Genomic DNA, 23861 nt, shown 5'->3' on the forward strand with positions numbered 1-23861 from the left:
CCCCTCCTCTCACTCCCTGGCTACCATCATTCTACTTTCTGTTTTATGAATTTGCTCGAGAAACCTCATATAAGTGGAGTCATACAGTATTTGTCTTTTTTGTGTCTGGCTTATTTCACTTGGCATAATATCTTCAGGGTTCATCCATGTTGTAGCGTGTGTCAGAATTTCCTTCCTTTTTAAGGCTGAATAATATTCCATTAATGTACCACATTTTATTTATCCATTTATCTGTCAATGGACTCTTGGATTGCTTCTGCCTTTTGGCTACTGTGAATGATGCTGCTGTGAACATGGGTGTACGGATATCTGTTTGAGTCCCTGCTTTCAGTTCTTTTGGGTGTATATGCAGAAGTGAATGGCTGGATCATATTAAAACTTCACTTTTGTGTTAAAGCTTGACTTCCCCTCAACCCTTATCGACAAAGGGTGACCAGCAAATGGTGATTCTTTTTCTTTTAGTTTATATTCAGCAAAAGCCTTAGAAGTCTTAGAAATTTTAATATGTGTAGAACTAGTACTCATACTCAAATGGCAATTATTTTTGTAAAATACTAGTATTATTTGCCCAGGAACTTGAAGAACTAAGTCGTCATGTAACTTGGTGAGTTACATAGGATAGCCTTTTATTTTAACTAAAGCATAGGTCAATTTTAGAATAACAGCGAGTGACTATCCAAAGTTGCTGTGTTAAAATTTTATTTTCACCAGTGTTGCCTCACATCGTAAGTCCTATGAAGACTGTTCATGTTGCCCACATGAAGATCACAAGTGATGGTGTCTGTTGTGATGGATGTGATCCATATCGCTAATAATTTTGCCTTATACAAAGAGTAAATATGTGACTTTTATCATATGAACTGCTGCCGGAGTTGGTGTTAATTTAGTTCCTGTTTTGCCTGACTGCAGAGAAATAGTAAGGATTAATTGTGAAATTAGAATGTAATCTGAAGGGCCAGTTTATCTCAGGAGATAGTACCTCTAGTTCAGGATATCTTAATTAACTTTAGCAATCAGATATGTTCAAAATTAACAGAAGCTAGTAGCATCAAACCAAAGCTGACTTAGCCAGTCTTCATTATATTAACAATTGACCCGCTAGAACCAGGACAAACTGTTCCGTCAGTTTCATTTGGCCTGCTTGTAGGGTAGTCTGGATAAGATGAAGGAAAAGATACATACAGCTATATTGCAATTTTAGTGCCCAAATTTTCAGCAGTTGAGTTCAACCAACTTTTATTGAGTCTGTACACTGTCTGGGTGTTACGGAGAATTAAAAAAAAAAAATCAGCCAGTTGCACTGTATACTCTTGAGGTACTTATAATCAGGCAGACATGGACCCCGATGTCTGTGGCACACAGCAGAGGGTGGATATGGAGATGGGAAGGTGTTACGCGCCTAAAAGAAGGGAGCGTAATTAATTTGCTCAGGGGTCAGGTTGTGTGTAGAAGGGTGAGACTTTCTGTGTTGTTCAGAAAGATCACTGTAGATAAACAACCTAAGAAAAATTCTGATAAAATATTATGAATAAGTCATAGAATGATAGTACAGAATAGATTGGTTTTGAAGCTTAGCAAAACTTCTTAGGGTCTGGGGCAGAGATTCTTTTTTAAATAATTAATTTTGATTACATGATATAGTCACATAGTATGAAATTGAAAAGATTTCAAAGATACAATGAAATAGCTCTTGTGTGCCTTTTCTATATCCACCTGGTTTCCCTCCCTGGACACAACTATTATTATCAGTTTCTAAATTTATGTATATATGTATATCATATGTATAATATATGTGATATGTCATAAATACTTGATATATATGTGAAATGTATATTTGCGCAAATACATATATATATCTATGTAGTCATCCCCTCCAGTTTAAAAAAGATACAAGGACAAGCATATACAGCTGTGTATTTTGCTTTTTGTGCATAAAGTAATTTGGAAATGGTTTTATATTAGTACATACAGAACTTCCTTGTCCTTTTTTTTCCTAGGCTGCTTAATATTCCATTGTACTGCTGATCCATAAATGAACCTGTTTCCTGTTGATGGACATTTAGATGGACAGCAATGTTTTGATATAAGCAGTGCTATAGAGAATAGCCTTGTACATAATGTCATTTTACACGTTTACATATATTTACAGGGTAAGTCCCTAGAAATGGAATTGCTGGGTCAAAGGATATGAGCATTTGTCATTTTGGTAGTTCTAACCACATTCCTCTCCATTGAGGTGAGGAATAGAACCATATTTCTCCATCTGTGAATGAGAGCATTTGTTTCCCTGTGGTCACCTATGGCAAGAGAGTCTTTGGACAGATGTCAGGGTTATCTTTTTCTAGGGGGAGAGGTCCACAGTTTTCATTACGTTTTTTGAAAAAGATCTGTGACTCAAAATAGGGTTAAAAACCACTGTCTGGCAGTTAGCTGCCTCAAATTAGAACACATTGCTTTGTATGGTATTTCTCTTTTATAGGAAGAATTTGAGCAGAAGCGTGTAAGTACATAATTATTATAGATGTTATATGGAGAGTTACTGTGTAGGAGACTGGACTAAATCTAATTCCCAACCTTTGATTATTCTTCCTTTCACTCCCTGGGAAGCTATATTTTAAAAGGTCTTTTTTTCCTATTAAGTTTAATTTATTAAGCAATACTTTACTTCACCAATTTTGTTAATCAGAGCTTTAGAGCAGTATCAGATGAATTTTACTATAAGGAGTTGAAATCTTTTTATTTATATGGAGTTGATAAAATTTTAGCCAAAGTCAAGTGAATTTGGTGTTTTAAGTAGGCTGTGTAGGTGAAAAACAGTTCAAATACTTCCATAATGATCTTTAGGAGACTTATTGGGGATCTAAGGAATAAACCTCTATACCAATTAATCTCCAAGACCCTTTTTAGGTTCTGTGTGTGGGTGTCAATATATATTACAAGTACTATTACAGATAAACTCTTACCATAACAGATTCCATAAGACTTTCATATTTTGGGATAATGGAATTAATTTATGATATTATATAAATTATTGAAAGTCAAAATTTTGGAGGTCCTGGAGAGAAAAACAGGAGTTCTATATAATGAATTAGAAAGTTAAAGTTTTAATTTATTTAGAGATAGTTTATTTAGAGATGGTGTTATGTAAAGCCCTCTTTTTAAATACTGTATTATTATTTGGTGGCTTGCTTTGAAAGAGGATTTTTCTAGAGATGATTTGGAATATCTTTGTGGGGAAAAGTGAGGTGAAACTATATGTCATTCTAGATACTGGAGCAAAAGTTAGAAGGTCTTACCTGTTAATAACACTCAATAGGAAATTAAAAAAAAAAAAGATTGTTACATATTCTGGAAAAGAACCAGAGGAGCCATTTGTTGTACAGAATTATTTGTTGTAGATAACTTATTTTAACTAGGTATTACTCAAGTTTTATTTCGGAAATGGAAGCTTAGAACAAAATTCTTATGGGCTATCCTTAGGACTTTTTATAGTGCCTTCTGCTATAATGGGATTCTCCTTTTACTACAAACTTTGATTACAGTGAACTTCTAAGATCCCTATGCTATTGATTTCAGATAATATTCAGATTATTTGAAGGTAGACTATAAGTTAAATAAGCATACCACTAGAAAAATAACAAAACAAAGCGATAATATTATGCCAGTATTCCTTCGGGGAAATAAAATGGAATATTTAACATGTCAGTCCTAAAGAAGGAAGGAAAAGAAGAAAAAGAAACAAACAAAAAAGATGTGACAAATAGGAAAATAATTAACAATATAGTAGATTTAAACCCAGATATGTTGATAATTAAATAAATTGTAAATCGTGTAAGCACTCTAGTTAAAAGAGTGTCAGGTTAGATCACTGTGTATGAAGTGTGATCAAACAATATGGTGAATGTTTAAATTAAAAAAATTATTACAGTAAAAGACACTTTGCCATTAATCCCCCTCACTTCGAACACACTTATCCCATTGTTTTTGCCACTTTCTGAAGCAGTTCTGGAAGTCCTCTTTCGTGAGTGTCTTTAGTTGCGCTGTTGTGGCTGCCTCCATGTCCTGAATCATTTTGACTTTTGGGGGAAGAACCAGAAGTCACACAGTGCCAGATCCAGTGAATAAGGTGGATGAGGACACACTGTCGTGTTTTTATTTGACAGAAAGTGCCGAATACCAGAAGTGGATGTGTGACACAGAGTGTTGTCATGATGGAGGATGATTTATGACACATTTTAAAACACAGCTTCTTTCAACCGTAGCTCATGCCTGACTGCACCAAACAAGTTGAAACTTTCCACATGCTGTTACTAAGGTTGGACATGCCACTTCCCATATGAAGATCCCTGCCTTTCCGTTGGATGGCACTCGAAAGCAGCATTCACTGTATTCTTTGATCACAAGAAAGACTCCGTGTCACATACCGCTTCTGATACGGATCGAAATTTCTGTCAAATAAAAACATTACAGTGTATCCGCATCTGCCTTATTCACTGGATATGGCACCGTGCAACTTCTGGCTCTTCCCCAAAGTCAAAATGATCATGAAAGGCAAATGTTTGCAATCGATGGAGGGCACGGAGGCAGCCACAACAGCACAACTAAAGACGCTCAGGAAAGAGGACTTCCAGAACTGCTTCAGAAAGTGACAAGAACGATGGGATAAGTGTGTTCGAAGCGAGGGAGAGTATTTTGAAAGCCACGTGGGTCTGGACTTTACTTTGTGGAAGCGAGGGAGAGTATTTTTTTAAAGATTTTATTGGGGAAGGGGAACAGGACTTTATTGGGGAACAGTGTGCACTTCCAGGCCTTTTTTTTTTTTCCAAGTCAAGTTGTCCTTTCAGTCTTAGGTGTGGAGGGTGCAGCTCAGCTCCAGGTCCAGTTACCGTTTTCTAGTTGCAGGGGGCACAGCCCACCCTCCCTCGTGGGAGTCGAACTGGCAACCTTGTGGTTGAGAGGATGTGCTCCAACCAACTGAGCCACCGGGAGCTCAGTGGCAGCTCAGCTCAAGGTGCCGTGCCCAATCCCAGTTGCAGGGGGCGCTGCCCACCATCCCTTGCAGGACTCAAGGAGCTGAACCGGCAACCTTGTGGTTGAGAGCCCACTGGCCCATGTGGGAATTGAACCGGCAGCTTTCGGAGTTAGGAGCATGGAGCTCTAACCGCCTGAGCCACCGGGCCGGCCCCTCAACATACCATTTTTAAAATGACTTTAATACACTTGAATCCAAGTCATTGTCAATCTATTTAAATCGCCATGCTAGTTTAAGTCTGAGCCATAAGCCATGTGCTTTGGGAAACGATGTTCTTTATTGGCATAAGGAACAGTAACCTAGCTAAGAGTCTTTACATAGGTTATACCAAGTGTACTACCATCTTTGATGATTGGATAGCAGTATAATTTTTGGAATTGGAAGGTGAGCAGATAAGATTGCCGTGCCTTGATGGAAAATCTCCCAACTGTCTTTCCCCCATCTGGAAACAGCTAAGTTGTGTGTGTGGGAGGTAGTCATTGATTATATAAACTTAAAATTATAATCTTGAATTCTAGCCCGTGAAGGGGGATAAAGAGCATTAGTGATATCTTCCTGGCTTTTTATAAATGAGTAAACTGAGGCTCAGAGAGAGCAGTTGACTTGCTGTAGGTTGGACCATAGTCATTAAGTAGCAGAACTGGAACTTAGACTCCTGCCTCCTGTCATTATACTGACATATCGGGCCCTCCAATAGGAATTTTGTTGTACTGTTTTCTATAGGAGGTGTGTTTCTTACAGATTAATTAATTATCTCTTCAAAACAGTAAAAGCCAGGAAGCTAAACTTATTGAGATCAAACTTTCTTCAGGGTTGTATATCTCTTGGCTATATTAAATCTGGATTATGTCAGTGTTTATGCTTTTGTTCTTATTCTTATGACCATTTCTTCTATATTGTCTTTACTGTGAATATGCCCCAGGATTATACACAGAGCTTCTTTTTTCCACTTGTAAATATTGAATTTGTAGTTTTTAATCTATAAAAGGAGAGTTGTTTAATGTAAGGAAAAAAGTTAAAGTCTAAATTGTGAGTTTTCTAGTGAAGTGTATAGTAGCCCATCCACATGACTATTGCTTCTATGTATATTGAAGCCCTGCTTCTTTTCCTTAATATTAGTTTTTTTAGTGATTAATTTTCAGTTATATAAGGAATGCTTGCATACTGTAATAGCTCTAGGAAGTTTGGTACATCTCTATTTTTAAAAATACTGTACTTATCCACCTGCATCATATTTACCCATTAGAAAACATACAATACTGACTTTTGCATGTGATTTTTAGAAAAATTGAATCATTATTGTTCTGCCACTTGCTTGTTTTTCACTCAGCAGATGATTTTGAGATCTGCCCTATAGATGTTGCAGTATGTAGATCTAGTTTTGATCACTGTTCTTTAAACAGTCATCCTGTAAATACATTTGTAGAACAGTGTTTTGTCACTCATTTTAAGAAATATTAAATGAAATGAAGGAGTTGAGAATTAGAGGAGAAACCAGTAACCTAATCGTTTCCATCGCTGATCAGGAAGCGCTGGAGGGCAGGAATCTCTGCTGCTCGTCTGGTACCCACCAGACAGCGGACAGTCCTATGCTTGGAACACTTCCTGTGTTCCGCAAAATTGCACTGGATCTTGTCCTTTAACGGCTTCATTGTGATATAATTCACACACCGTACAATTCACTCAAAGTGTAGGATTCAGTGGGTTAGTGTATTTACGGAATTGTGCAACCATTACCACAGTAAATTATAGAACATTTTCATCACCCCAAAAAGAAACCTTTATCCCATAGCTGTCACCTTCGAAACCTCTATCCCTTTCAGCTCTGGGCAACCACTAATCCACTTTCTTTCTCCATAGATTTGTCTATTCTGAACATTTCATGTAAATGGATCATACAATATGTGGTCCTTTGTGACTGGCTTCTTTCACTTAGCATCATGTTTTCAAGGTTCATTCATGTTATAGCATGTGTCCAACTTCATTTCTTTTTATTACCAAACAATATTCCGTTTTATAGATAGATCACATTTTGTTCATCTGTTCATTCTTCAGTTGGTGGACATTTGGGTTGTTTCCATTTTTTGGCTTTTATGAATAATGGTGCTGTGAATTTTTTTGTACATGTCTTTGTGTACAGTTACGTTTTCCTTTCTCTTGGGTATATTCCTAGGAATGGAATTGCTGGGTCATATGGTTGAGACATAACTGCATTCAAGGCTGAACCTAATGTAAATCTCTATACTTTTTTAGTGATTAGTTTAACCATTTGAGGAACTGCCAGACTAATGTCCAAAGCAGGTGCTCCATCCCCACTAGCAGTGTGTGAGGGTTAAACTTTCTCCATATCCTTGCCAACGCATTATTATCTGTCTTTTTGATTACACGCTCCAGGTCTTGAGTGAATTACATAGACTTCCATAGGCAGGTGTCCAGAAGAGAAGACAGTTAAAGGATTTCTTGCTGTTCTTATTGTTGGGCTTGCTGTTTGGAATTGGATGTTACTAAATCACATGGTTAAGATTTGGCATAACTGAAATATTACTAAAAATCATTAATGTTTGTTAAGGATTTTCTTGTCAGTATACTGGAATATATTTACTTACTATAATACATTTAAAATTACCCCATCTTTTGTTCTGGGGGGGTGTTGAGACTTCATTTTTTTAATTGAGGTATAATGGACATAAAACATTATGTTAGCTTCAAGTGTACAGTAAAATTACTCCACTTTTGGTCAAAATTAAATGGAAGTCAGAAATGGACCTTATCATTTTATCTTTGCCACCCAAGTATGTTTGCTACTATCGTTAGAAGAGGTAAGCCAGTTGATCGTATTGAACGTTTCTTCTGTTTTTCTAGATTAGTTAGCTTCAGTTCATATCAAGGTCGGTTATCATAGTAAAGAGCTACCTCAGTTAGCTTGGCTTACAGTTATAAAAATTGTATTGGATTAGATTGTAATAGTGCTGCAGTTTTTAAGTCAAAGTTCATTTGTCCTTTAAAAATTGTTTTCTTAAGAGGAGTGTTGTTGAAGACAGTTTTATAAGTCAAAGGGGTGCAGTGCTGTCTGCTAAATTGGGAACGTTCAGGAAGTAATGTGGGGATTCTGCCAGTTGCTGAGTATGTCTGTTCCAGTTATACATTCTGAAACTGGGGAAATAACCACAGGATGGGTAAAGGCACCCACTATTAGACGGACCTGAGCTAAATCTCCATCGATCATCTGACCTCCATAAGCCCCTATTCTGACAGGTGGGCCACAGTGATGTTTTGGGCCTTCTGGAATTAATGTCAGTTCAGAGCCAGTGTCTAGTAATCCTTGAAAAGTCTTTGATTATTTCATTTTCCCCAGTGCACCGTCACCCTTGTAAAAGTCCTTGTCCTTTTGGAGGAAGGCTTGGTGAAAAACTGACTGTAAGTTTCTGGCAGTGTAATGGGATCTTTCCTCAAGGAGATCCATCCAATGGGTTCTGCGTCTGTAAACGGACTCAGATCTTGGGATTGATTGAGGGGCCATGACTTTCTCTTTTTAATGACTCAAATTAGGCTTTTGTTCATTTGAGCTAGAGCTCTGCTTGTACAAGTCAAGTAAAAATTTAGTGAACTTCCCATCTCCTTCACTGCTAAGAACACTGTATCAACTAGCCCGTTCACAGGTCTCTGGGAGTGAGACAGTTTTAATTGCTGATTTGACTCTACTATGGTGTGTAAAAGTGGTGCTACTAATGACTAAAAAAATTATAGACACACTTAGTTTTAATTTTCCATTAGGCCTTGCCTTTAATAGAGTGTCTTTACTACCTGAGGTAGATTAACTCTGTTGTCAGCTGTGCTCCTTTATACTTAATCAAGTTTAACTTTTGTCCACTGTTGTCAATCCCTTTTAAGATGCCTATTTAATCCAAGGAGGAAATGAAGACTTTAGAAACTCAATAAATGTTGACATTTAAACTTTTACAGGAGTGAAAGATTAACCTTTGACCCTTACTTCCACAGATTTTCCTTGGTTTACATGAGCTTCATTTATGTGTTAAAGGCTGGTTGTCAGCCTTTGTATCTTGATCTCAGTTTTCGTGATTTATAATTTACCCACAAAGTTTTCTTTAGGCTTGTAACTGATGTATTTTTTAAAGCCACCCCCAAAAAGTGCATTTTTAAGTATATTAAAAATGTGTTTTATTTTTGGAAACGATACTTTTTTTTTTTAAACAAGCAACTTGACTCTCATCTATGTTTTAAATTGTCCATTTGATTTTTTACTTTAAAAAATTGTTAGTAGCAGGAAACAGGGTAAACAGTTTAAATGTTTGCATAGAAAATGGAGCTTTTTTACTTTTTACTTAGGAGTCTAAAACTTGTCATACTTTTTAAAAAAAAATTCTTACTGGCTTCTTTTTGAGCGTGAGATGACTCTTAAGGCACAGTTTCTCCTCCCTAGTGACTTACATAGCTGTTAGTAAGCATTCTCCTAAATAGCTATTGTATATCAAATAACAGGCTATTTTACTTAGAAAATAAAATAAATGAAAATACCATGTAATTAAACATGGACAAAGAAGTACTTTGTGGACAAAGAAGTACTTAACACAGAAGAGTATGAATTTGCCATTCAATTCTAAGGTTACAGGAAAAAGAAAAAAGAAAATAATAATAAAACTACAAGAAGAAATAAATACACAGCAAAACAGAAGAATTGGAATTAATCTATCCAGAGTTGAAAAATTAGGAAACTAAGAGAAAAATGGAGGGAGTAAATTGGGTGTAACAAAAGATCCTAAGGACCTGTAAAAAGAAAAAACTGGAAATGGATGCTGTTAGTTCTACTCATATGATGTTGATATGAAAGTCTCAGTGAAGGAGATAATTTCACTCAAAGCTAGTAGGAATTCATGTTTGCGAAATAAGATGTAAAAATCAGAGTCAATTCATATAACCAAGGAAAAATTGAGGTGATTATAAAACTATTTCCTCCTCCTTCTCTTATTCCTTGAAGTAGGGCAAAAATCTACTCTCTAGTTATTGGTGGTCTCTCCCTAACCTTTCAAGGAATTCATAATTCTCATGTAAAATAATAATATAGGAAGTAAATAATACATAAAATATAAAAACTTAAAAAACACTTTGTTTCAAAATAATTATATATTCAAAGGAAGTTGCAAAAAATGTACAGAGAGGTTCCATGCACCCCTTCTCCCCCAATGTGAGCATCTTGCGTAATTTTCATGCAGTATTAAAACCAGGAAATTGACATTGGTAAAATCCACAAAACTCATTCAAATTTCATGTTATACCTGCATCATTTGTGCATACGTTTTTCTTTGCAGTTTTATCGCTTGTGTATCTTCTTGTAACTACCACCACAATCAAGACTTAGAACTGTTCCATCACCACAAGGCTCTCTTCTGCTACGCCTTTGTAGCCACCCTACCCCCCCCCCCATTGAAACCCTAACTCCTGACAAACACTCATCTGTTTTCCATCTCCATAAATTCATTATTTCAAGGTATATATGGTATACATCTTTTTGAGATTGTCTGGCTATACCAGTTTACCTAACCATTCACTCATTGAAGGACATTTGGTTTGTTTCCAGTTTGGGGCTATTATGAAGAAAGCTGCTGTGAACATTTGTGTACAGATTTTTGCGTGTACATTATTTCCCTGGAACATATGTTCATTAGTATAATTGCTGGGTCGTATGATAAGTGTTAAGTGCATTTTTAGTTTTAAAAGAAGCTGCCAAACGATTTTCTAAATTGGCTATACCGTTTTTTATTCTCACTAGCAATGTATGAGTGATTGTTTTTCTATATACTTGCCAACATTTAGTGTTGTCACTATTTTTATTTTAGCATTTGATGGTGTGTAATGAAATCTTACTGTGGTTGGAATTAGTATTTCCCTAATGGCTGGCTAATGATGTTGAACATCTTTTCTTATGCTTATTAGCCATCTTTATATCCTCTGTAGTGAAATGTCTGTTCGTGTCTTTTGCCATTTTCTAATTGGATTAAAAAAAAACACTTGCCTTTTGAATTCCTTGTATAGTCTAATACCAAGTCCTTTGTCAGCTATGTGGTTTGCAGATATTTTTTCCAGTCTGTGATACATCTCTTCATCCTATTTATAGGGTATTTTGCTGAGTAAAAATTTTTAATTTTGGTGAGGTTTCACTTATTAATTTTTTTCTTTTGTGGATCAAGCTTTTGGTTTCAATTCTAAGACCTCTTCACCTAGTCCTGAGTTATGAAGATTTTTCTCCCTTTTTTTTCTAAAAGTTTCATGGTTTTATATTTCATATTTAAGTTCTTGATCCTGTTTGAGTTAATTTTTTAAATAAAGTATGAGGGTTAAGTTGAGGTCGTATTTTTGCCTAGGAATGTCTAATTGCTCTAGCACCATTTGTTGAAAAGAATATCGAATTGCTTTTGTACCTTTGTCAAAAGTCAGCGGGGCATATTTATCTAAATCCGTTTTTATCAGCTATGAGAATTAAAGTGCTAATATAGAATGCCCAGCCCACGGAAGTGCTACAAAAGTGCTGGCCATTATTATTATTGCAATAACAAATAAATAATAATTTTTAAAAAGCATTTGCATAAACTTTCTAATTAAAAAATAGTTTTTTTAAGCTTTAATTGTGGTAAAATACACATAACATAAAATATACCATCTTAACTATTTTTAAGTGTACCATAGTGTCAACTACTAATTGTTGTACGGCCGATCTCCAGAACTGTTTTCATCTTCCAAAACTGAACTTCTGTACTCACTGAACAAGCAGCTCCCTGTTCCTTCCTCCTTCCACTCTATCTACTATCCTACTTCTGTCTCTATGAATTTGACTGTTCTGGGTTCCTCATGTAGGTGGAATCATACAGTATTTGCCTTTTTGTAACTGGCTTTCTTCCTTAGCATAATGTCCTCAAGGTTCGTGCATTTTGTAGCATGTGTCAGAATTACCTTTTTAAGGCTGAATAATGGTCGTAATAGTCCATTGTATACCACATTTTGTTTATTCATTCATACACATGTCAATGGACACCTATGTTGCTTCCATCGTTTGCTATTGTGAATAATGCTGCTATGAACATGGGTTTGCAAATAAGTCTTTGAGATCCTGTTTTCAATTTTTTGGGGTGTATACCCAAAAGTAGAATTGTTATACGATATGATCATTCTATTTTTAATTTTTTAAGGAACCGCCATACTATTTTCCACAGTGACTGCACCATTTTACATTCCAACCAACAGTGCATGACAGTTCCAATTTCTCCACCTCCTTGTCAGCATTTATTATTTTCTGGGTTTTTTTTATAGCAACCATTCTAATGGATATGAGGTGAAATAATATCTCACTGTGATTTTGATTTCCCTAATGATTAGTGATGTATCTTTTCATGTGTTTGTTGGCCATTTGTGTATCTTTGGGGAAATGTCTATTCAAGTCCTTTGCCCATTTTTTAATTGGGATGTTTGTTTTGTTCTTGTTAATGTATAAGAATTCTCTGTATATTCTGGATATTAACCCCTTATCATGAGATATATAATTTGCAAATATTTTCTCCCATTCCTTAGGTTGACTTTTCACTCTGTTGATCATGTTCTTTGATGCACAGAGGTTTTTCATTTTGATGTAGTCAAATTTATCTGTTTTTTTGGTTGGTGGACTGTGTTTCGGGTGTCTACCATTTTGAGTTAATTTTTGTATAGTATAAGATTAAGGGCCCAACTTAATTCTTTAGCATGTGGATATATCCAGTTTTCCCAATACCATTTCCTCATTGAAAGGACTTGTCACCCTTGTCAAAAATCATTTTATCTCAAGTCATTATGCAGTACACCTTAAACTTATACAGAGCTATATGTCAATTATATTTTAACAAGATGGGGGGCGAGGGAGAATCAGCAAAGACAAAAATGGGAAAAAAATAATTTGACCATATGTGCAAGGGTTTATTTCTGGGTTCTCTATTCTATTCCATTTGTATATATGTCTGTTTTTATGCCAGTACCATGCTGTTCTGATTACTGTAGCTTTGTAATAAGTTTGGAAATCAGAAAGTGGGATACCGCCAACTTTGTTGTTCTTTTACCGGATTCTTTTGGTTATTTGAGGTCTTTAATAGAATTTTTAATGGTAAAGAGCTAGAGTTATCTTGAAAAAGAACAAAACAATGTTATGATGACTATGTTTTATTCAATGTAGTAAAATGTGAAACAGATAAGAGATACAAAACTGGAAAGGAGATATAAACGTATTTTTTTATAAATGCAATGACTTTATTTTCAGACAACTAAATCAAAAGGAACAAACTGAGAGATGGGTTAGAAAGAATAATAGTTCAGTAGAGTGACTTGCTAAATGGCAGGAAAATTATAGTTTCAGCAGTAAGCAGTAAGTGTCTGAAAATAGGAAAATCGAATCTCAGTTATTATAGATAGCTTCAAATATGTGAAGAAGTCACAGTGGTGTGTGGGAGGGAGTTAATTCTTGATGGCCCATAAGCTCTTATGTCTTGGGGTTTAATTTACTTCTGGGGATAGTAATTGAGGTCAAAGGCCAGAACTGGGACTGTATTACGCTTGCAATTGGAAGGGGCAAGCTTGTCTATGAACTAGACAAAACTGCCCAACAGTCCAGGACAAAGGATAGAATTGAGCCAATTAACTTTGGGTTGTGGCTGCTAAAAGCCACCTGTAAGAAATGGAAAATCCAACCTTGTGTGGAACTCCTGGGTAGGAAAACTAATGCATTAATGCATTAATGCATTTGGAATTGGTGAGTGTTCAGGGTACTGGCAGAGTCAACCATTAAAATGCCCTTGGGGCTGCTCTTTAACACCTGAAACGTTGAAGACTCTCCCAAAGCTGAATATGAACTCATACAAAACTTACAAAGCACCTTAGTAAAAAGATGCAACAAATGAGAAAATTTACAATTGAGGAACTGATAGTAATAGACTAGTTTGTAAAAGGACTTGATTGTCTAATATGTGGTCCATACTCAATTTCTGCATTTCTCCCAGTAATGACTTTTATAGCTGTTGGTTTTGCTTTGTTTTGATATCCAGGGTCAAATCTAGGATCATATGTTGAATTTAGCCATGAGTTTTTATCTTCCTCTAATTTAGTTGTTTTTCCTGCCTTTTTTCCTTGTTTTTTTAAATGATAGTGACATTTTAAAAAGATAACACTCAGTTTGCCTAAAAGCCTTTGGTTAGCGCTCTTACTAGAGAGTATGTTGTTTTAGAACAGGCAGTGTATGTCATTTATCCTTGTTAATTAAATTTAATCTAATGATTTTATTATAGTTTGGGATACTGCGCTTCAGAAAAGGACAGGCCTGTTAGTTGAGATCCTGTGCCTCTTGCATTGATTGATATTTCAAACATTGCAAGTACACATCACTGTTATATATACTTTATAGTTTATTTCATTATTAGTAATTGCTAATAAAAAAGTTTCTTCAGTTCTCCCTTGTCTGTATTTATCACTTACCATTTCCTTCTGGAAGTGAGGGATATTTGGTGGGTAAGGTGGACAGTTAAAAAAAAAGCTTATGGTTTTATACTATCCAAGGGGGAAAATGCTTCATAGTGGTTACAATAAAGATAATTCATGAAAGAATATTTTTTAAATTGGGGCATAAAAATGTTCAATTTAAATTATTATAGAATTCTTATGTAAATAAAAATTTTTTTTCCATTTAAAACATCATGAAACTCTGTATCTTTCTAGGAGTAGGTCTTTTGTTGATTTATGTCCCTGGAAATAGATGATTTTATTTCTTCTCCCTGGTTTCACTTTATTACTTTTCTTTGCAACCTCACAAGTATCTCACTATGAAGCTCTCTGGTATATTGTGTTAACTACAGTTTAAAAATAGTGCTTTAGGATACAGTGAAAAGAATACCTAATACACCCTAATAAGAATGTAAATTATTTCTGACACTAAGCCTAGTAGCTGTTGTTTTTTAACAGCTTTATTGAAATATAATTCATATACCATATAATTTGCCTATTTAAAATACATAATTTATTGGGTTTTTGTATATTCACATATACGGACAACCATCAACAGTTTTAGAACATTTTTAGCAACTCAAAAAGAAACCCCATATTCTTTAGCTATCACCTCATATCCCCCCAACTCCTACCCTAAGCAAGCCCCAATTTCTGCCTTAGATTTCCCTATTCTGGATTTTCATAGGAATGGAATAATTTAATATGAGGTCGGTTGTGACTGGCTTCTTTTACTTAGCAAAATGTTTTCTAGATTTGTCTATATTATAGCATGTTACCAGTACTGAATTCCTTTTTATGGCCAAATAATATTCCATTGTATAGATATACTGCATTTTGTTTCTCCATGTATCAGTTGATGAACATTTGTATACGTTTTCATTTTTCTTCAGTATATACCTAATAGTAGCATTCTGGGTCATTTAATTGTTTGAGGAACTGTCTGTTTTTGAAAGGAGCTGTACCATTTTTTTCTTTTTTTAAAGATTTTATTGGGGAAGGGGAACAGGACTTTATTGGGGAACAGTGTGTACTTCCAGGACTTTCTTTTTCCAAGTCAAGTTGTCCTTTTGATTTTAGTTGTGGAGGGCGTAGCTCAGCTCCAGGTCCAGTTCAGCTTCAAGTTGTTGTCCTTTCAGTCTTAGTTGTGGAGGGCGTAGCTCAGCTCCAGGTCCAATTGCCGTTGCTAGTTGCAGGGGGCGCAGCCCACCATCCCTTGCGGGAGTCGAACTGGCAACCTTGTGGTTGAGAGGACGCACTCCAACCAACTGAGCCATCTGGTAGCTCAGCGGCAGCTCAGTTCAAGGTGCCATGTTCAATCTTAGTTGCAGGGGGCACTGCCCACCATCCCTTGTGGGACTCGAGGAATCGAACTGGCAACCTTGTGGTTGAGAGCCCACGCCCCAACCAACTGAACCATCTGGCCACCCGGAGAGCTGGAGCGGCAGCTCGTTGTCTTCAATCTAGTTGTGGAGAGCACAGCTCACTGGCCCATGTAGGAATCGAACCAGCAGCCCTGTTGCCCAGAGTTCACCTCTAACCATCTGAGCCAACCGTCCGCCCAAAAGGAGCTATATCATTTTATGTTCAGTGTACTTATATAAAGATTCCAATTTCTCCATATTGTTGCCAGCCCTTCTTGTTGTCTTTTTTTTTTTTTTTTTTTAACTTTTTTAAAATGTGTTTTTCCTGGACCCATCAGCTCCAAAGTCAAGTAGTTGTTTCAATCTAGTTGTGGAGGGCACAGCTCACAGTGGCCCATGTGGGTATTGAACTAGCAAGCTTGTTGTTAAGAGCAGCTCTAACCAACTGAGCTAACTGGACGTCCCCTCTTATTGTCTTTTTGATTCTAGACATCCTTACAGATGTAAAGTGGTAATCTCTTTGTGGTTTTGATTTGTATTTCTCCGTTGGATAATTATGTTGAGCTTCTTGTCATGTGCTTATTGGCCATTTGTACGTCGTCTTTGGAGAAATGTCTATTCAGATATCTTTTGCCCATTTTAAAATTGGATTATTGGTCTTTTTATTATTGAATTGTAAGAGTTCTTTATACAGCATACAAGTCCATTATCGGGTATGTGATTTGCAAATATCTTCTCCCATTTTGTGGATTGTCCTTTTACTTTGTTGATAGTGTCCTTTCAACCACAGAAGTTTTTAATTTTGAAAAAGTTCAGTTTATTCTCTTTTGTTTATACTTTTGGTGTCATATCTAAGAAGTCTTTGCCCATTCAGAGGTTTACCTCTGTTTTAAAACTCTGCTGTTTAAGTCCTTGAACCATTTTGAGTTAATTTTTGTGTATGGTGTGAAATAAAGGTCTAACTTCATTGTTTTATCTTTGGTTATCCAGTTGTCTCAGCAGTATTTACTGAAAAGACTATTCTTTCCTCTATTGGTCTTGGAACCTTTGTCAGTAATCATTTGACTGTAGATTATGGATTTATCTCTGGACTCTTAATTCTGTTCCATTGATCTGTGTTTTTAATTTTTTTTATTGGGGAACTGTGTTTCTCCAGGGCCCATCAGCTCCAAGCCGTTGTCCTTCAATCTAGTTGTGGAGGGCGCAGCTCAGCTCCAAGTCCAGTTGACGTTTTCAATCTTGGTTGCAGGGGGCGCAGCCCACCATCCCATGCGGGAATTGAACCGGCAACCTTGTTGTTAAGAGCTCGCTCTCTAACCAACTGAACCATTCGTTCCCCACCCCCCCCACCCCCCCGCCCCCGCCCCCACCTTTGGTGGTTTTTAGAGTATAAGTTTTGTACTTTTTTTTGTTTATTCCTGGGTATTCTTTTTGATGCTAATGTGAATAGAATTGTGTTTTTTTAATTTCACTTTCAGGTTTTTCATTGCAAATTTATAGAGAGAAATTGACTTTGTATATTGATCTTGTGTCCTGCAACCTTGCTGAATTCATTTGTTAGTATTTTAGTAGATCCCTTGGGGTTGTTATACAAGATCATGTCATCTGTGAATTGGGTTAGTTTTGCCTCTGTTTTTCCAATCTGAATACCTTGTATTTCTTTTTTTCCCCACTTTGGGTCCCCTCCCCCTTCTTGCCTGAATAGAACCTTTAGTACAATGTTGAATAGATATGGTGAGAGCAGACATTGTCGTCATATTCCGGATCTTAGGGGAAAGCATCCAGTCTTTCACAGTTAAATATGATGTTAACTGTAGCTTTGTTTTGTTTTATTTTGTTTGTAGATGCTCTTTATCAGGTTGAAGAAGTTCCTTTTTTGTTTATCTTAGAAAGTCTTTATTTTGCTTTCATTTTTGAAAGATTACGTTGCTCAGTGTAGGATTCTTGGTTGATTTTTTTCCCTTCTCATACTGTGAATATATGCTGTCTTCTGGGTTCCATTGTTTTTCCTCAGAAGTCAGCTGTTAATCTTAATTGGGATTCCTTTGAAAATGATGTGTCCTATTTCTACTTTCATGGTTTTCTCCTTGTCTTTGCCTTTGAACATTTTTCTTATGATGTGTCTGCTTGTGGGTCTCGGTATTTATGCTTCTTGGAGTCCACTAAGTTTCCTGGATGTGTAAGTTACTTTTTTTTAACACATTTGACAAGTTTTAAGCCATTGTTTCTTTGACTATTTTTTCTGTTCTTTTCTTGCTCTCTCCTTTGTTACCCAGTTATGTACATGGTAATATACTTTACAGTTTCCCACTTTTCTCCGGCGCTGTTTATTTTTCTTCTATTTTCTGTTTTTCAGCTTCCATAATGTCTTACTGATCTATCTTCAAATTTGCTAATTATTTCTTCTGCCTATTCAGTTTTACTCTTAAGCTTCTCTAGTGCATTTTAAAATTTGTTATTGTAGTTTTCAACTGCAGAATTTCCATTTGTTTTTGTTTTGTTTTTTAATGTATGTAATTTCTATGTCTATTGATATTCTCTATTTGATGCAACATTGTCATCCATATCTTTCTTTACTTCTTTCATTTTCATTGTGGTTTCCTTTGAACATATTTATAATGGCTATTTTGAAATATTTTTCTGTTAAATCCAACATGTAGTCACTCTTACAGGCAGTGTCTTTTGTATGCTTTCTCCCTCTCCCTTCGGCCCCCACATAGGTGTTACTTACCTATTTCTTTGTGTGCCTCATGATTTTTTTTGTTGGAAACTGGTCATTTTAGATGATATATTGCAGCAGCTCTGGGTACTGATTTCTCATCCCATCCCTTGGGACTTGTTACTGTTATTTGCTTGTTTATTTGTTCAGTTGACTGCCTGGGTTATTTTAGTGAAGTCTATTCTACCACCCCATCTCCACGGCGTCAAGCCTCCGGTGGTGTTCCCTGGGGAGGCACAGCTGTAGATCTGCCACAGCCACCCTGGGATGACTGGTACCGGTTGGCCTCTCTTTCCCTGACCAGCCCAGCTGCTAAACTCTACTAAGGGCCCAGATTGTTCTGTTTCCAACAATGCCCTGAGGCACACATTCCTCCACACACTAATCCAATCAAATTGGGGCTCCTTGAAAGGAGGAGTTTCTGAGGTCAATGTTTGCCGTGTGTTCTGACCCCTGGAGGACTCCTCCCAGATGTCTTATTCCCTGGTTCTCTCCTGCAAACTAACCGGCCTACAGTTGAGGCTGTATTTTCATTACATCCAAGAATCTCCTTCCAATTGCCTTTTACTACAACCTCCGCTGTTCTTGAGAAACGCCCTTAGATGTAAACTTGTCCACATCCTTGGGAATGAAGTCAGGGCCTTTGGAAGAGATTTGGTGCTACCCGTTTCTGCTTTTACCCCCTGAGGCAAAATATCTGAGCCAGGGTTCTGGAGCTGGGGGTGGGGACACTGGTGAGCTTTTCTGTGAGTGATCTTTTCACTCTATGAATGAGCCCTGGCCCTGAAGGGGGTGGGGGTGCTGCCTGCACAGCAGCTATCTCTCCTGATGTGGAACCACCCCCTCATGATCTGGGTGAAAGGGCTATTGGGGCCCCAGTATTCTCAGTGGACCATGCCTGAGATAGAGCCTCTGTTCCACAAGCGAGGGTTGGGCAGCAGGGAACCCAGACTTCACCTATCAGACTGAATCTTCATAGATTTCATTTGCTGTTTGTCCTTTGGGACCATTTTCAGGGGCTTTGAATTTGAGTGTGTGTGTGTGTGTGTGTGTGTGTTTAAATAATTTTTACCAGTTTCATTGAGGAGCAGGCTAGCAGAGCTCATGCTATTAGACCAGAAGTCAGTCCCTTGTAACTTTGTTTTTTGAGCTAGCAGCAGTCATGCTTCCTTAAACATGACTCAGAAAAGCATTTCCTTCATTATGGTCCCTGACACCCCCTCCTAAGGATCCCTCAACTTGTACCTGAATGATACAAGAGGCCAAGAGGATTGATTTGGCCTGCTTATTTTCCTTCAAGAATGAATTCCCTGCGTGTGGAAGTATTCTAGAAGGTAAAATCTGCACATGAGTACAGGGTTTGTAAAGGAAATGAAAATAATAGTAGCTAGAGCATTTTAGCTCAGTTGATGGAGTGCTTTTCAAGTTGGCTTGGAGGTGTTGCAGTTGTTACCTCTTGGCCTCTGACCTCTTGGCCTTGATATCAAAGTCAATAGGCTTATTCCTCACTTTTGCTGCCATCTCAAATCAGTTTCTTTTGATTCCTTGTTTTTCCTTTCCAGGGGCCGCTCAATAGTGAGTCTTCAAACCAGAGCTTGTGCAGCGTGGGATCCTTGAGTGATAAAGAAGTAGAGGTAAGAGCCATATCCATTGAAAGACTTTTCATATTCCCACACTTTGAGTCTAGGTTAAACGATCGCATAATTCCAGGGGGGCTGTTAGGGTTCATGCAGTGTGAGTTGTGTGCTCTTAGTGTCTGTACAGCTGTTAGGTGGCTCTGATGGGTTTTGCTATTATCATCATGTCTGGGTTGTCTTTCTTTCTTTTTTTTCTTTTAAAAAATGTTTGCTTAGTTGTCATCAATAAAGGACAAAAATCTGCTGTTGAAGCTGAATTAGCTTAAGGTGCCCTTGAACTGTAATACTTGTCAGTATGTCAGCTGGGTGGGTCAGTGCATTAGTGTAACCGAGCTGCATGCATATAGGTCCAAATCTGCAGCCACCTATTTCACACTTCGAGAAAACTTTCAGTAAGTTAGAGCCAGTTGATCGATTATGCAGATCTTTTCTTTTTGGAAAAAGGGAATTGGATTTAAGTTCTTATAAAGTAGACAGCAGCTGTTAGGATATTTCTGCGAGCCTACTATATATGCTAGATAATTGTACTACATTTGTGCTTTATAGAATATCTTATTTAAGCTTTGCAGCAATGCTGATTTACAGATAAGTAAATTGAAGCTCTGGTATTTTAAGAAGTTTGTCAGAAATTATCTAGATGGTTTGGTTCCAGACCTTGTACTCTTCCTATAACCCTGCTCTAAGAGTGGGATACAGAATTAGGACTTGTCTGTGCCAGTTAAATCTCCTTATAAATTTGATATTTTGTACATACTCTCTGATTTTCATAATGTGAAAAATTTGACAGAATGCTAATTGTGATGTATGTGGTATTTAACAGACTCCTGAGAAAAAACAGAATGACCAGCGAAACCGGAAAAGAAAAGCTGAACCATATGAAACTAGCCAAGGTAGTAATAATTTCACCAATAAAAATAGTAAATTTTTATGTACTTAGAATTTTCCAACTCACACTAAATAATGAGTTTGTATACAGGGATTCCTAACAAAGGAGATTTGTGTACCTTAAGGGAATACCAGGCTGTTTATTATAGATGTGCCATTTGATATACACTTGACAAAAGTGTCAGTTCTTGGGGGACTGTTGTTTTCCCTGTTGTAAGTTAACAATCTCACCACAGGTTTTTCTTCAGACTAAGCATGTATTGTACGGAAAAGAGGTTACACTGGAGTTTTAACTATGTCTTGCATTAGATCAGTGATTTGTTAATAATAGGCGACCAGAAATGGTTTTATTTACCTGGCTGTCATTTCCATCTACTCTTTTTTCCTTGTTAATTATTTAGTTGAACGTTGGCACCCAAATGGAATAAATCTATAAATATGACCGTTCTAATGCCAAATATCTCTGTATAATTAAAGAAAGAATAAATGGTTTGGTTCTGCCCCCCTCTCCGCCTCAAAGAAGTGGAAGTCAGTCTTTTTTTACATTTGTCTTGTTTTTAAATCTACAAATCATTTTTTACTTTAGGAGGGGGGATTTCTCCCAAAGTGACATGGTCACGTAAAGTTTTTTGTGAAATGGAATAAACTCTATGGCTCTGATGAGTTTGTTTTGAATTCTTTGTTCTCTTATTTGGGGGCATGGATTATAGATTCGTTTTATTTTGATTCACAGTTGTGACATATGTTTTGTTGGTGTGTTTATAAAAGAAAGATGAGCAAATCTTAAAGGAAAACAAGCTCTGAATAAGTCTTTCACTGGTTATTCGGTCTTTTATTATGTGGAGGGAACTGTCTCTATTCTTCGAACATAGGTATTTTGGCTCATTTGTTAAAAAGTAAGGCTGGCACTTGAAATGATAACAATGTATACAGTTATTGAACACATTGTATTTTTTAATGAATGATGGTTTACATGTGTTACTGGAAAAACTATACTTACTTTGCTTTCATTTTCAGGGAAAGGCACTCCTAGGGGACATAAAATTAGTGATTACTTTGAGGTAAGTTAAAGTTTTTTGGGGAAAAAACTATAGTGATTTTTTTAAAACCTAAATTCTTATTCTTGCATTCATTTAAGGCTTTAGAAAGCAATATTTTGCTTTTACTGTGCCTTCCTCTTCTTTCTTCCCATCTTCATCAGTCAAATGCCACCCTATCTCTCTATAAGAGGGAACTGCTGCTTCCTAAATTTACATTTGATTATGAAGTGTCTTGTCTGTGATGATATAAAAATTCACAAATGAGGTGATTTTTCTCTTGGCCAGACTAGGTTTCATGTCTTACACAGATTGAAGTTGAATGACTTGAACTCTTCTTTTGTCCTCTTACCTTTAGTCCAGTGGAACCCATAGTGAGCTCACTGACCCATCGGTAATGGTTACTAAAGAAGACACTAGCACCACTCTACCATTGTCTGCCTGCTTTGTTTGTTTTGAGACAAGAAGGGAAAACATTCTTCTCTTGTTTTTCAAAACCATTTCTAGCCATGTTTTCTTTATATCTTGGTACATTTCTGCTGTTGCTCCTTAAAAATCTTGTTGAAAAGATAGCAAAATTTGACTTACGTGGCATTTTTTTCCTAGAATAAGATGTATTGACTTAAAGGGGCCATATATAATTAAGAGCTGTTTGTGTATTAATCTTTTACTCTCCTTATCTGAAGCATAGTACTATTTTGAATTATTCATATCCATTTTTCCCTGTTGGCCAGTTTGCTGGGGGAAGCGGGCCAGGAACCAGCCCTGGCAGAAGTGTTCCACCAGTTGCACGATCCTCACCGCAACATTCCTTATCCAATCCCTTACCGGTAAGCATTCACCTGGAGAAATGTGACACCTGTTATAGGAGACAAGAAACCCAGGAACAAGCAGTTTCTCTTCCATTAATTACCCAATGGGAATGAGGCATTAAGGAGAAAAGTTCTTGGTATTACCTATGAATCACTTGGATTCAAATCTATATGTCAGTAAATTAACGTTGTACAAGCGTTAACCCTATTTTCTCAGTATAGTAAATTGCCTCTAACCCTACAGCTCAGTGTCCTGTTGAGGTAGTGATTTCCAGTCCAAACAGTAGGTTTTTATCCTTGCCAAACTTACATGTTCCTATAACTAAATTCTGTTTTTAAAAAAGTTGGTTAGCTTCTGGCATTTGAATTACTTTTCAAGGCTTAATCAGTGATGTAGTAGAGAAGTTAACGCTATAGAGAAATTTGAAATAAGTTTGTTTCCCGCTTGTGAGATCTGAAGGTCTTAAAACCATTAGAGCTAACTTAGTGGTTCTCAGTGGGGTAGTTTTGTCCCTCAGGGGACATTTGGCAATGTTGGAGTCATTTTTATTCACAACTAGGGGTGAGGGGTTGCTGCCATTGGCATCTAGTGGGCAGCGACCAGGAATGCTGGTAAACATCCTGCAATGCACAGGACAGGCCCCCACAACAAAGAATTCTCTGGTCCAGAATGTCACTAGTGCAGAGCTTGAGAATGCCTGAGTTAGCTAATGTAGGATTTTGTGTCAACCTGCTTGAGTGCCTTTGGATAATTTATGGATACAATACAGTATCTCTGTACTCAAGAATGTGTTAGCCACTGATGCCTCAGGTATTGCTGTGGAGTCTTGGGCGACAAGGGGTCTCC

General features: G+C 36.9%; 1 protein-coding gene across 6 annotated transcripts in view; it reads left to right on the plus strand.

Annotated features, from left to right (window-relative positions):
• TLK2 (tousled like kinase 2) overlaps window positions 1-23861 on the plus strand; it is a 96499-nt gene that overhangs the window by 13255 nt on the left and 59383 nt on the right. For 4 of the 6 annotated variants that reach the window (XM_019733010.2, XM_019733009.2, XM_074320671.1 and 1 more), the window contains exons 3-6: window positions 20206-20277; window positions 21101-21170; window positions 22183-22226; window positions 22937-23032. In XM_019733010.2, coding sequence (XP_019588569.1) covers window positions 20206-20277; window positions 21101-21170; window positions 22183-22226; window positions 22937-23032 — 282 coding nt within the window. The remainder of the gene's footprint in view (window positions 1-20205; window positions 20278-21100; window positions 21171-22182; window positions 22227-22936; window positions 23033-23861) is intronic. The other 2 variants (XM_019733008.2, XM_074320672.1) reach the window with 1 other exon arrangement.

This window comes from Rhinolophus sinicus, linkage group LG15 (genome assembly GCF_036562045.2).
Source record: "Rhinolophus sinicus isolate RSC01 linkage group LG15, ASM3656204v1, whole genome shotgun sequence".
NCBI classification, from domain to species: Eukaryota; Metazoa; Chordata; class Mammalia; order Chiroptera; family Rhinolophidae; genus Rhinolophus; species Rhinolophus sinicus.